Here is a 14,318-nt window from a genome sequence, read left to right on the forward strand (position 1 = left end):
CCTGAACAAATTGGTGGGGGAAGGAGCATGGTAACAAGTGGATAAGGGAGGGAGGGCAAACAAGGGGAGGGGAATGTCTCTGTGAATGGAAAAAGAAGGGGATGGAGAGTTGGAGGGAAGAACTAGCAAAAACCAGATAATGCCATCTGGCTGGAGCGTGCCAAGACAAAAAAATTAGTTGTTGCTTCTCCAATTTATGGGTAGTCTTGGTTTAACTGTTCATGAGGCCATGGACAGACATGCCAGCACAGGACTGGGATGCAGAATTGAAGTGCTTGGTCACTGGGAGATCCCTGTCACTGATGCGGACAGAGCAAAGGTGTCCAGCGAAGTGATCTCCCAATGTGCGCCCATTCTCTCCGATGTAGAGAAGGCCACAAAAATATTTGTGATGCTATTGGTAGGAGAGAAATACAGAACAAAAAAAGATGACTACTTCACCGGGAAGAGGCCCATAAACTTTGAGCGGATTCCTGGGGTGGCATGAGGGGTGGGGCATATCCCAAACAAAAAGGTTGAGAATGACTGGCCTAGAAGTGCTGAGGAGAGACTGCATCATTGTTTATTCAGGAGACGCATTGATAGATTATTGAATTAATCATTGCAGTTAATGCAGGAAAGTGGCCCAGAAGAAAAGTTCAGTCATGATGTATTGAGTGATGAAGCAGCCATGAGAAGACCACCTGGCCTATTCCTGCTTCTATTTATTGTATTCCTGAGTTCATCAGAGAAGATTGATGTTAATTTTAATGCCCTTTTACTGTATTACATCATAATAACTGTGTATTCACAAAGCCATTGCTAAGTACATCTTGCATGTTGAAAGTTATTGACAGAGTGCATAGACAACTTGACAAACAACACTGAGATTCTTTTATTTGTGGACCAGGCTTAGTACTTTCTATTAAAAACTCACAATGTTGGAGAAACTCAGAAGGTTAAACGGTGTCCTTTATGTAGCAAAGGTAAAGATACAGAACCAACGTTGGACTTGAGCTCTTCTTCAAGGTATGGAAAAATGTCAGCAGGCGTCCAAGCAAAGAGTAAGGAGGGGAGGCGCGGTTGCAAAGGCAGGAGATGATAGGTGGAGAGGGGAGAGAGGGAACAGCAGGGATCAAGGGGAGGAGGGATGGCTGGGGGAGGGGAGGGAGTAGAACTGGGAAAGGAAGAAGGGAGGGGGGAAAAGGAGAGCAGGTTGGCAGAAACTGGAAAAGTCATCTGGCTGGGGAGTGCCCAGACGGAAAATCAGGTGTTGCTCCTCTGATTTGCGGGTGTTCTTGGTGGGACAGTGCATAAGGCCATGGACAGACATACGAGTGTGGAAGTGCGATTCAGAACTGAGATGGTCGTCTACTGGGAGGTCACTAGAGCTGCTACTGGGAGGTCTCTGTCACTTTAGCTGATTCTGGGAGGTCATGTTTCACTTAGTATTTTCTATCCCAGTAAATGAACTGAAATGAGCTGCTCATGCAAACCCACCAAGACACTATGATTTATTAATCATTTTATTTTTTATTTTTATGTAGATACGTACTGCATATATATATATATATATATATATATATATATATAGTTTGACTGTAAATGTGTTGTACCTGGTTGTGTGTCTGCATGTTTTTGCACCAAGGACCAGACAACACTGTTTTGTTAGATTGTACTCGTGCAATCGGATGATGTTGAACTTGAAATATACTCTAATAAATAATAAGCAAAATAAGAGTGCTTAATCGAGCCTCTGAACGAATCCATTGTTCATTAGTCTGATAGGTGAAGGGTGGCAGCTATTTCTGAACCTTCTGGTACGAGTCCAGTGGCACCTGTACCTCCTTACTAATGGCAGCAACAAAAGCAGAGCCCATCCTGGGTGGTGCGGATCCTCGGGGATTCGATGCTGCTTTCCGATGACACTGTTCCATGTAGATATTCTCAGTGGTGGGGAGAATATCTGGCTGTGTGATCACTTTGAATGGTGGGTTGTCTTGAGGGACCAAGTTGTCTACTCCTATTTCAATTGTGATTTTCTTGAATGTAGTTTTGCATGTTAAGGGAATATTGAATCCACTTCACGCATTCCTACAGTGAAATTGTAAATTTTTTCTTGTTGTTTCAAAAGCTAAGTTATCTTAAAACACTGAATTGTGATTGCGAGATTCTGGGGAAATGTGCTGGAGCAATCACAGGACACTGCTTAGCTTTGGGAATATTCTCCACAGAACCAAGGTTTTATTTAGTAAGACACACTGAAATGCTGGAAGGATTCAGCTTGCTTTGCAGCATCCAGAGGAGATAATTTCGGGCCTGAGCAATAAGCAAAAAAAACAGTAAAATTCAGACAGTGGTGGCTGCAGGAGGAGTCCAGGCCAACAAAATGTATTAATTTGATATGATAAAGGGAGAGGTGTGAAAGGAGTCAGAGGGAAATGGGAGAGAGACAGAGTTGGGGCAAGGCGATGGGGGAAGATCTGGAGGAGCTCAGCTGGTCTTGCAGCATCCAAGTGAGATAAAGATATATTGCTGACATTTCTTCAAAGTATAAGCAAAGAAAAGGAAATTTAGTCCTCAAAACCTATCGTGCTTCTGTAAACTGGGGAGGTTGTATATTCTCCACTGGCTGGTATCCAGACTTCAAAATTTAAATATAATTGGAAAAATATCCAGCAGGAGGCACACATTTTTACAGCTTTTTATTATCTCCTTCGATGAATATTTTAAAAGGATGTGGGCAGTCAATTCAATGCTAGCTTTCAAAAGGTAATTGGACAGTATCATTTTCACGGTCTGTGGGGAAGGTCGCTTTCATTCATGACCCAATTGTACAGACCCAATTGTTTATATTTTACTAATTCAATTAATTGAAACACATGCTAGCCCAAAATACACAGAGGTGCAATGTGAAGGGAAAAGATAAGCTTGGTTTTCAGATTTGTCAGAATTATGGAATCAGAACAGTAGAGAAGGAGGCTGGTTGAATGCAAGCCAGATACTGCTTGATTGAACAGGAAGGTAGTTGGCTGTTTGTTATGCTTGATGGTGAATTTGGAACAAAGGAAATAATAGAGTAAGAGCCTCATAACAGCAATAAAACAAGAGCAATGACAAAAATGTGGGATAACGACAGACAATGTTACAGTAGTGGTGGAAAAAAAAGAGAGTAGACCAATTCAACAAAAACTTTTGCAGCTATCTATAGTGTGGACATTCAATAAATTTTTCTGGCATAGTTAGCGCAACACCCTTACAGCACCAGTGGAGAGAATACCAGCTCTATTCTCTCTGCACGTCTGGAGCCGTGTGCACTGATTTTGGGCCATGAAATCCAGCGATTGAAGGAGGGGGTTGGGGAATGAGAACAAGAGATACGGTACATCTTCAAAGTCTCAAAAACCACCACTGATGACCGTGGAGAGCATTCTGGCTGGTTGCATCATTGCCTGGTATGGAGACGCCAATACTTAGGACAGGAAAAAAAAAAAATCTCTAGAGGGTTGTTAACTTGGCCTGCAACATCACAGGCACCAGTTTTCACTCCATCGAGGACATCTACAAGAGACAGTGCCTTAAGAAAGCAGCCTCAATCCTCAAAGACACCCACCACCCAGGCCATGCCCTCTTCACTCTGCTACCGTCAAGAAAAAGGAACAGGAGCCTGAAGACGAGCACTCAGCTTCTTCCCGACTGCCACCAGATTCCTGAATGAACTAATGACACTGTCTTTGTCTTTTTCTTGGACTATTTCTAATTGCGGTTTGTTTAAATGTTTGCATTAATGCTGCTGCCACAACAAATTCTGTGGCAAGTTCATGACAATAAATTCGGATTCTATTTCTGCATGTTGTCAGAGTTGGTGCTCTGTACATTCCTTGGATGGATACTTGGGGTGAAGGGGTTCTTCTATGATTGAGGGAGATGGGCCCACATTAGGAATGAAGTGATTGGGCTGGGCAAGACTCTGCCAGGTAGATTCTGAGTTGATGTTTCCTCCGACTGGAGAATCTCACAATTAGGGATCAGCCATTTAGGACTTAGATGATGAGAAATTGCTTACAATTTCCTCAGATTTCCCAGAGTTTTCATTACTCTATGCTTTTATAGCCTTTGAGGAATTACCCATTCCCTGCTCTGGTCTTGAATACCACAGTTAAATTTGATTGGGCAATAGTCCACGTATAATACTCTCTCTTTAAAAGCTACATCTTGAAACAAATTGCCATCATTGCCAGGGGACCCACAACATTTGCCTTCTTTATTTCACATTAATAGTTAATACTAAAGAAATTCAAGTCCTGTTAATGAATGAAGTCTAAGAAGATCAAAGTATTGTTTGTGGTAAAGGCACAAAGCAAGTCACCTTGGCTGGACTATATTTGGCATGTTAATCCACAGAAAGGAAGTATTGATTGAAAGTCGGTCCTGATAATGACAACAGCGTTACTGCCTCATCAATTGTGCCGTTGGCTTCTACTGTAAATGAAACATCCTCCCAATGTCTTGACCAACTGCTCCTTTCTCTCTTTTGCAGGTAGTGTTGGTGTTTGCCCTCAGCATTGGAGCACTTGTAATATACTTCATAGATTCTTCAGAGTAAGTACCGCATTACTTTTTTAATTAAGCTGTCCCGACAGAAATGCCTGCCTTTTCAGTGCAGAGTTCCTTTCACAAGGTGATTGTATGATCGAGGACTAAATGTTAATGCTCGCTCACATTTCCAACTTGTCAATTTTGGTTTTAGTCCCTTTGAATTTCAATTGATTTGAAAGTATGAAAACCGCAATTCTGGGAGAATTTGCAAGTGTTCTTGCATCCATTTATGTTATTATTTGCTGGCATCTCCCATGTTTGGTATTCATTACTTTCAGATTAGGAGGTGCAGTCCAAAGTTAACAAATTGTTTTTTTTTCCCCCTCAATTTGCCACTGGGCGACGTATTCTTATTGCAAGTGTTTGATTCTGACAGAAGCTGCTCACAAAACCTTTACTACCCACAAATAAAAGCTTGATTTGATTGTCAATAATTTGTTGGTGCCTAGAGTGCATCATCTTAAGATCATTGATGGAGAATATCAGGAAATCAAGTTTATTATCATTCAATTGTACAAGTGCAATGTGACAACACAGCAAGAAACTCTTCGTGCAGCACATTGTGACCTGCAACTGCGGAGAAGCAGAAAATTCATACAAGATTGTGATAAGAACCAACATGGTTTGGCGCATTGTCTTTTGCTGAAACGTTGCAGTTCAAAGGAGAGGGAATAAATATTCAGAATATTACCATTTTGGAAACAGGAATTGTGTTCAAGAATAGATTTGATGGGTTCAAACAGAATCAAGTGTTATCAACAGACAGTGGGCTTTATTTACGCACAGAGGAATTCACAAAAGGGCACATCCTCACACAGACCCACCCAGAATAATACACAAATAGCGACATATTGGGTGTGAATAATTCACTGCTAAACTTCCTTAACACCCAATTGGGAATGGGAGGGTTGAACCAACTCTCTCTATCACCGCACACTAACAAACAGTAAGTTAAGTACAACTAACAAGTACATCAAATGAACGTGGTCTCCAGCATTGCCCATGACTTAGGATCTGGGGCAGGCCCATTGCATTCGGCCCTCCGGAGCTCCCCATGACCTGAAGCCTGGAGTTCAATGATGGTCTCTGTGCAGCAGCAGCAAGCAAAGAGAGAATAGAGACTGCACAGGACAATCGAAGACACATCCACATGACCCGCGAGGACCAATCATGCATCAGTCTACCCCTTGATTGGCAGATGAAGTGACTTCTGACTTGGATCCACCCAGAGAGATCACATGACTCTCCGCAATCCACATTCCAGAAAGAGAGGCCACATATCCTCACAATCCACCCTCCCACCAGGTTCCAAATGGAGAGGCAATGTAGCTCTCCACGATCCCCACTACAGGAAATGCACAGGGATTATCATAATTGGTGGTGATCATTGTTGAATCAGTCTTCTGAAGAAGAATCATGTCAGTTGCAGGGTTATGGCAAGAGGAGAGTTGCAAGAAGATCATTGGTGCTACTTCATTTAATTTTTCTGCTTCCACCCTGCACATGAACCCCTGATATCCTCCACTTAAACCTGCTGAAGGAAAGCCAAAATAATCCAACTATTTCTCTCATTATATTGCTTTGGTGGAGGCATGCAATGTAGCCGAAATAAGGTGAAGTTCCTTCCCCTCCCCCCATTCCAAAGAGGAGCTACAAACCGAACGTTTTACAAAATAGAACCTGCCATCAAAATAATGATCTAACACCAGCTCTTTCTCCCATTCATTTCTCTCTTTTTAAAAAAAAAAATCATTTTATTAGTTCATCAAGGTAAGATGTGCATGCTCTTGTTTTGTTTTGCTAATTATATTAGACATGCTTGCTTTGTTGAAGAACATAGTGATTCTAGACAATAGTATAGAGTAGATTTCCCATTAGAGTACAGATGCATGCAGTCCTTCATCCCAATTCCTAGTTGGGCATTCCTATTGATGTTATTAGCCTATCAAAATGATTTCTCTTCATTCAGAGTTGCACCTTTCTGTTGTGAAACTCTGTTGAAGAGATTTGCTGATTTGAGGTTGCTTTCTGTAACAAGTTTCAATGTATAAACAAAAGAGATGGTCACTATTTTCCTGAGTCGAGAGGATTAAACTGTTTGAAAGGATTTACGGTGCAATGCGTGTGGCACAACTTGGAAGAAATAGTGCAGAAGCAAAATGCCACAGACACTGGAAATCTGAAATAAAGGCATAATGCTGGAAACACTCAATCGATCAGTCAGTATCTGTGGAAAGGGAAATGGAGATTATATTTATTTCCCTGTTTAGATGAAAGGCCATTAACATCAACACTAACTCTGTTTTTCTCTCTATAGAAGTTGCATGATGGACTAGAGTATTTTGAGTATTTTCTATTTTTATTACAACTTTGAAGGTTTTCGGTCCAGTGATTTTTTTGGTAACGTTATTCTGAGAGGCAAAGGATCACAGGAAATGCAAAACATGGGCTTTCTTAACCCATGGGGGAATATCCCATTTGGCAAATACCCAGAAAGGACCATTTGCCATTCACCCCCTACCCCTGTCCCAAATTCCCTCAGAACTATTGGTCAATTAATTCATAAATTGCTGGAGCTGACCCTTTTCCATTCTGTTGTGCAATGCCTCTGTGCACTGGAAAAGTTTTTCAATGCTCTGATTCACATGAGGCTGGCAAATACACCAGCTCCGTAACTCACTGCAAATATATAGTGAACATAAAATGGAAAGAACTTAAATAATTAATGTTTTTTGCTTCATACTTTCAAGTGGGCTCAGCAGAGAAGCTGATTGATAGAAACAAGATCATTTTCCAATATTATTACCACCCCTTCTCCTTTAGAGGATAATTTCTTGAGGCTTTTGTCATCAGTAAAATTTATCCCTTGACCAAGTGTCTCTACTTGCTTTCTAAATAGATTAATCAAGCATTAAATTTAGGGGAGTTGAGGAAAGTTAACATTTCCAGAATTTGGTGGAATTTTAAAACTGTTTAGTTGCAAAAGAGGCCATTCAGCACATCCCAGTCTGTGCCAATTCGGATACCATCAGTCCCAATGCGCTACCATTTCACTGTGCAATATTCTCTCTGTGAGTCTAATCCAATTTCTTTTTTGCAAAGACCAAATTGACTCTGTTTTCATTGCCCCTGCTGGGTGGAAAATAAAATGTAATCCTCATAAGTTTCTCTGCAAGTCCCTATGCTTTGGACATTGCTTTGAGTCCTTGACCCTGTCTGTTGAAATGTGTATGATAAAGATACCATTCAGCATCACTTGCTATCACGAATAGCTGGATATCATTAAAATAAAAGGAATTAAAAACAAAACTCCCTCGAAACATTACATGTAAACATATAATGGCTGAATTTCACCAGTTAGGTTGGTATGGGGATACCAGTAACCTAACTGCCATCTCCTGCAACTCTCCTTCATGGACATCAAACCATGTGGAGCACTAGTTTTTCTGCCTTACACAGCCACATATGGGACTGTTGACTGAATCACACCTGTCATCTCTTCAATTTAAATTTTAAATTTAGGCATACAGCACGGTAACAGGCCCTTTCGGCCCACGGGTCCATGCCACCCAATTGCTCTGAATTGACCTACAGCCCCTGTACATTTTGAATGGTGGGAGGAAACTAGAGCATCTGGAGGAAACCCACTCAGACACGGGGAGAACGTACAGACAGTGCCAGATTCGAACCCTGGACTCGATCGCTATCTCAGTAACAGAGTTGTACTAACCGCTATGAACAATCATTGCCACCTCACCTGATACAAGATGTCCAGCATTTACTGGATGCAATGTGTGTCATCCCCGATCACTATTTTTGTATGATCTTATGGAGTTTTTTGGGATTTTGGAACCTGCACATTGTGACTCATTCATACACTTTCAGGGCAGGACTTCCATGGTTTATGAAGGCAGGAAGCACTCAGCAGTTTAGCCAAAAGAAATGGTTAATGTTTCAGGTCAATGATGCTTCCCCAGGAGTAAGTAGGGGGAGTAAAAGATATGTGTAGAGGCCAAGTAAATGGCAACTAGATCATTCCCAATACCTACTCTCTGAAAGTATACCATCGGTAATGATCTGTGTCTTAAATCTTACTCAGTTGGCCTAGGCCTAAGCTGTGCCTTTTTTGGCCAAACTGCTTCACCCTCATCTGCTGCACCGATGGGTGAACAGGAGACCTTGCCCCTGGACTATCTCAACAACTTCTGAATCCTCACCTTTTTAACTTCATGAACAGTGCTTGCATTATTCACACTTTCAATGGCGAAGTCCCAGGTTAGATCATTTGCCTGCCATCAAGTTAATAGTGACTGATGTATTATGTAGTACACTTCAGTTTTCTTGCAGGATCTGGTTTCATGTGGTTCATTGTCATTGCCATTGCTTTGACTTGACTAATTTTTCTTTTTAAATGGTGTGTGTAAATGGTGTGAAACAGCGCAGTGGATTAATAAAGAATGATAGATTAAGGTCTCTCCAGTAACATTGAAGCTTATGTAACATTCAAAAGTATAAAAGGTGCAAGCGAAGAGGTCAGGAGAATGTCTCCACAAACTGGTTAGTGACGTGGCAAATGCAGGGTGGGGGGAGGTTGAATGGGGAGAGGTTGAATGGGGAGAAGGATTCCTTGTTTTACTGATTCATTGAAAATACACATCCAGTGCTGGATTCGAGCCCCAGTTGCCGGTGCTGTTATAGTGTTAGGCGAACCATGAAGCTAACCTTGCCACCCTCCTTACCTGCAATGGTTTCTGCAAGACCAGCTGAGTTCCTCCAGCATTTGTATGGTGTTTTACACCATTGATTGAATGGTGTAGCTCCAGAGCTCTGTACGTGAAGCTTTGGGTTGTCGGTGTTTAAATTTCCAAGCACTTTAGCCTCAATCTGATGTTTATTAGGCCCTTTCAAATTGCCTTGTAAAATGGGGTTAACACGGCAATTTACTAGATCGAAGACCCAGGTACATGGCTATTTGAAAGGGCCAAACCAGGCAAGCCTGTCAAAATTTACCCTGGTCCCAGACCTACCCAGTAAAACTTACCCAGGAGTCCTCCTCCACCTTTTTGAAAGGGGAAATGGCTCACCCGGTTACTCTGGAACTTGTAGCACTCACCACGTCATTGCAGGGGCAGGATCACACTTAGATTGCCAGGTTGGCGATTTAACAGGAAGGTTAGGCTGCTATTTGAAAGTGCAGGGGGCGCCCACGACCCAGTCATCTCACCCGGGTCCTGAGAGGGCATCTGCAATTTGAAAGCACCTTTTAGGTGACAGTCAATTCCAAAGCTTGTGACCTTGCCCCAGAACATTCACCACTCTCCACAGATGAAGGAAGAATAACAACTAGGCTAAAGCATTACTGGTGTTATCAAAGTCGATGTGAGTCTTTTACCTTGAGATAGAATTTATAGGTAATTTGTTCAATCATAAATTGTGAAATGTTAATGTCATTTGAAAATGGGGAGGGGGGGGAAGCGCACAGAGAGCATCCAGGTGTCATGATGAATTTGAAGTTAATGCCAAGAATGGTTTATTCTTTTGCTCTCCTTTTCCTTTTCTTAATTACGATGGGAAAAGTGATTTGCTTTACGAAGGTCCAGCAGATTTGCGCTCCTTTTCCATCTGCCTGATGGAAGTTACCTTCTGCTCAACGACCTGTGAGCAAGATCCTGACAGTGGTGATATGTTTCCTCCATTGTATGTAGTTATTGCTGGCTATTATATATGAAGCTGGCCCGCCCACTGATGACTCATACCCTATGACTCCTCCCACCGTGGTCCTGGGCCATAAAGGTTGAGCCACCTCTCCCTTCCTTCCATTCTTACACCTGGATCTGGGCCAGCAAGGTTCTTCTGCACATTAAAGCCTATTGTTCCCTCAGCCTAGTCTTGGTGGTTACTGACAGTGCACTCCATTAACATAGGAGTAAACCTGTGGATCTCAAGAGTGAGTCAAGATTAGAACGTGCGGTTGAAGTTGACACAGAATTTTGGCCACTGAGTTGCAACAAAGCCTGGCTCCAGGAAACTTCATTTTCTTTTTGTTGCAATTGATCCTTGTTTTGTTTGCAGGCCAGGTTGGATGCATTTCTGCGTTACCTCCGAGGCGGTGGGGTGCTCATTCATATTTCACAGAAATGATGCAAACATTATGTCTTTTCTCACGAAGTTCAGCAAGTAGCAAAATCAGAAATATTGCTCTTCCAAGGTTCTGCCAGAGTATCACGTGGTTTGTTCCAGACGCTCATTGTATGAATCTTGATTTGTCTGAGCTGCCTCTCATTCTGAGACAGCAGTAATTCAAGGGTGATTTGTACCATTTGCACATCTTCAAATGGAATCAGCCTCAGATCAGGCACCATCTGAAAACATATTACTGAGGAAGTAGCTACTGATGATAAACCGATGGGGAAGAAAAGCCATCTTGTACTTTGTATTCTGGATTGGTTGAGTGATGGTCACCTTTTGGCTCTGCAAACCTTTATTTTTATAGCATCGAGGCATAGAAAGATAAATTGCTAGGAGCTTATTGGTTCTTTCTAAAATCCAGCTGTTGAATGAGAGTCAATGTTCAGAGGGACATATGGATTGAGGCAGTACTAGCTGAAGTAATGATAAAGTTAAAAAGCGGATTATGTTAAATTAGCTCATCTTGAGACCAAAAGTATACAAGAAAGAGCATTAATTATCATCCTTGCACAGTTTACCGCTGTGCTGAAAGGTTTATAAAACAGCAGAGCTTTCACAGTGCTGAGCCAATGCTGCCCAGTCTGTCATCCTTCACAATAGATCTTCCAATAAAATCTGACAGTAACTTGATGCACCACCTCACGTACACCCAAATGGCATCCCCACCTACAGTTTGGTCATAGATTTAAGTTCATTCACAGTTTCAAGTTTTTTTTTTAGTTTTTTTTATAATTTTTTATTTTTCACACCATAAATCACATTTACCATGATACACATTTTTTCCTTTTCACACATATACAATGTCATTTTCTCCCCCCCCCCCCCCCCTCCTCCCCTCCTACCCTCCCCACCTCCCCCCTCCCGTCCATTTAAGGTATAAATCTAGGATACATTAAACCAGTCAGACAATGTTGTCATTCAATAAAAATACACCAGAAATTCCACTGAGTCCATTCTTTTCATTTTCTTTTCCTTCCGTTAACTTAGGTAGTGATTGTCCCCGGTAGGTTTCGCTATTGTGTTTAATGTAAGGCTCCCATATTTGTTCGAATATTTCAATATTATTTCTTAAACTATATGTTATTTTTTCTAATGGAATACATTTATTCATTTCTATATACCATTGTTGTATTTTCAAATTATCTTCCAATTTCCAGGTTGACATAATACATTTTTTTGCTACGGCTAGAGCTATCTTAACAAATCTTTTTTGTGCATCCTCCAAATCAATTCCAAATTCTTTGTTTTTTATGTTACTTAGGAGAAAGATCTCTGGATTCTTTGGTATATTGTTTTCTGTTATTTTATTTAATATCTGATTGAGATCATCCCAAAATTTTTCTACTTTCTCACATGTCCAGATTGCATGAATTGTTGTTCCCATTTCTTTTTTACATCAAAAACATCTACCAGATACTGTTGGGTCCCATTTATTTAACTTTTGAGGTGTAATGTATATCCTGTGTATCCAGTTATATTGTATCATACGTAACCTCGTATTTATTGTATTTCTCATCGTTCCAGAGCATAATTTCTCCCATGTTTCCTTTTTTATCTTTATATTTAAATCCTGTTCCCATTTTTGTTTAGTTTACCATTTGTTTCCTCATTCTCCTTTTCTTGCAATTTAATATACATATTTGTTATAAATCTTTTGATTATCATTGTATCTGTAATCACATATTCAAAGTTACTTCCCTCTGGCAAACTCAAACTGCTTCCTAATTTATCCTTCAAGTAGGATCTCAATTGGTAATATGCCAGCGCACAGTTTCAAGTTGATGTAAACTCAGTTCAATATGCAGTTATTGATAGACTAACATTCATATTCAAGGTCTTTAAGATTCTGAATTCATGTTACAGACAAGATTAGTAATTTGATTTGTCTGTGGCCATATTAGTGTAGAGCATTCACAAGCTCACTGTCCTCTACTCTAATTCAATAAAGCAGAGATGTTAAGAATTCACCGTTTCACTGTAGACCTCTGCTCAAATCCTGGTGACAGCACTGGGAGATTTGATAAACCAAATGGTTGGAGTTAAAAGAGTTAGAGATTTGATATTGTTTCCTGGATCATTGTGTGAGGTAGGAATTGGTCTGATCCACCTCTCAATAAGATCACAACTTGTTGCTTTCAGCTCCACTTTCTCACGTGATGCCCATAGCTCTCGCACGGACCGTGAATAAACATTTTTCAATGTTCTCTTCCTGATCCTGTTACTCCTTCCTTTCCCTCCAAAGGTTAGAGGAGGTTGGGCATCTGCTTTTGATCAGAAATGTGTGCCATGAACAAATTTAATTCATCTTTCCATGAAGAATTGATGTTCACCATTTTCTTTAGGATGTTAAATAGTTGATGTTATTTGTTGACATTTTCCGCTGATGTTCCTGCTCCTGGTTAATACCAGGAGTTGCATCATAGGAGTTTGGAGGAACTTACTGAACCAAGATGGGCAACTGTGAATGCAAAGACTGTTTGGTTAACTGAGGGCTGGGGTGCTCCAGTGATCATGGGCTGATGATTGAATGAGGGGTGGGGGGCTTAATGTGTGTTAAGATGTGGGCACTATGGAATATCTGGATAAAGGGAGGAGTTGTTGTTAAGAGTAGCCAGGTCTAAAGGTGTCAGCAAGGGTGTCAGGACCAGATAAGTTGCTGCAGGCAATGTCACAAATGATGGTCCATAATTCATCTCGGAGTCAAATTTGCCACCATCAGTGCAAACAGCTTCAGATGATTGCCAAAGGGGAGATGGGTGCAGTGACAGTGGAGAGGGCCAGAGGGGTTGCAACTGAATCTGATGAAGCATGAAATTCTGCAGATGCTGTGATTGTAGTAAAAACACAGGAATGCTGGAGGAAAACACAGAAATGCTGGAGGAACACAGCTGGTCTCACAACGTCCATAGGAGATAAAGATATATAACGTGGCAGCACAGTTAGTGTTGCAGTTAGGCCTTCACAGCATCAGTGCCCCAGGTTCGAATCTGCTGCTGTCTGTGAGAAGTTCATGTGTTCTCTTTGTGTCTGCGTGGGTTTTCACTGGCTAGTCTGGTTTCTTCCCACCGTTCAAAATGTAAAGGGGTTGAAGGTTAATTGGATGTAGTAGGGTGGATTGGGTCTATTACCATGCTATATGTCTAAAACTTCATCATATCTGGATGAAGTTCAGGCCCAAAACCTTGGTTATATATCTTTACCTCCATGGATGCTGTGAGACCTGCTGAGTTGCTCCAGCATTCATGTGTTCGATCTTCCCAGTAGTTAGTTGAGGTTTCTTCTTATGCAGAATTGGATGTTAGATAAATAATCTCGTAAGCTGGAGACAGCACCAGCGTCGATGTCAGGGTTATCAATCTGTTGGAAGTCTGGCAGACGAGACATTTTATCATCCACATCACTGCAGTACATCATTGCAGATTTTAGTTTCAGCAACATTTTTCACATCATCCATCCCAATTAATTCAGTTACTTTGAAAATAACCAGGTTTATAATCAATCATCTCAGCCTGATCGTCATCGAACAGATGACTTAGCTGGAAGTTGTAAAA

At 41.2% G+C, this 14,318-nt stretch overlaps 1 protein-coding gene across 5 annotated transcripts in view; it reads left to right on the plus strand.

The window, feature by feature from the left end:
- The window catches only part of kcnma1a (potassium large conductance calcium-activated channel, subfamily M, alpha member 1a), a 743,259-nt gene that overhangs the window by 348,444 nt on the left and 380,497 nt on the right, over positions 1–14,318 (plus strand). For all 5 annotated transcript variants that reach the window (XM_069885464.1, XM_069885465.1, XM_069885462.1 and 2 more), the window contains exon 3: positions 4,520–4,581. In XM_069885464.1, coding sequence (XP_069741565.1) covers positions 4,520–4,581 — 62 coding nt within the window. The remainder of the gene's footprint in view (positions 1–4,519; positions 4,582–14,318) is intronic.

The sequence above is a fragment of the Narcine bancroftii genome, chromosome 6 (genome assembly GCF_036971445.1).
Source record: "Narcine bancroftii isolate sNarBan1 chromosome 6, sNarBan1.hap1, whole genome shotgun sequence".
Classification (NCBI taxonomy): Eukaryota; Metazoa; Chordata; class Chondrichthyes; order Torpediniformes; family Narcinidae; genus Narcine; species Narcine bancroftii.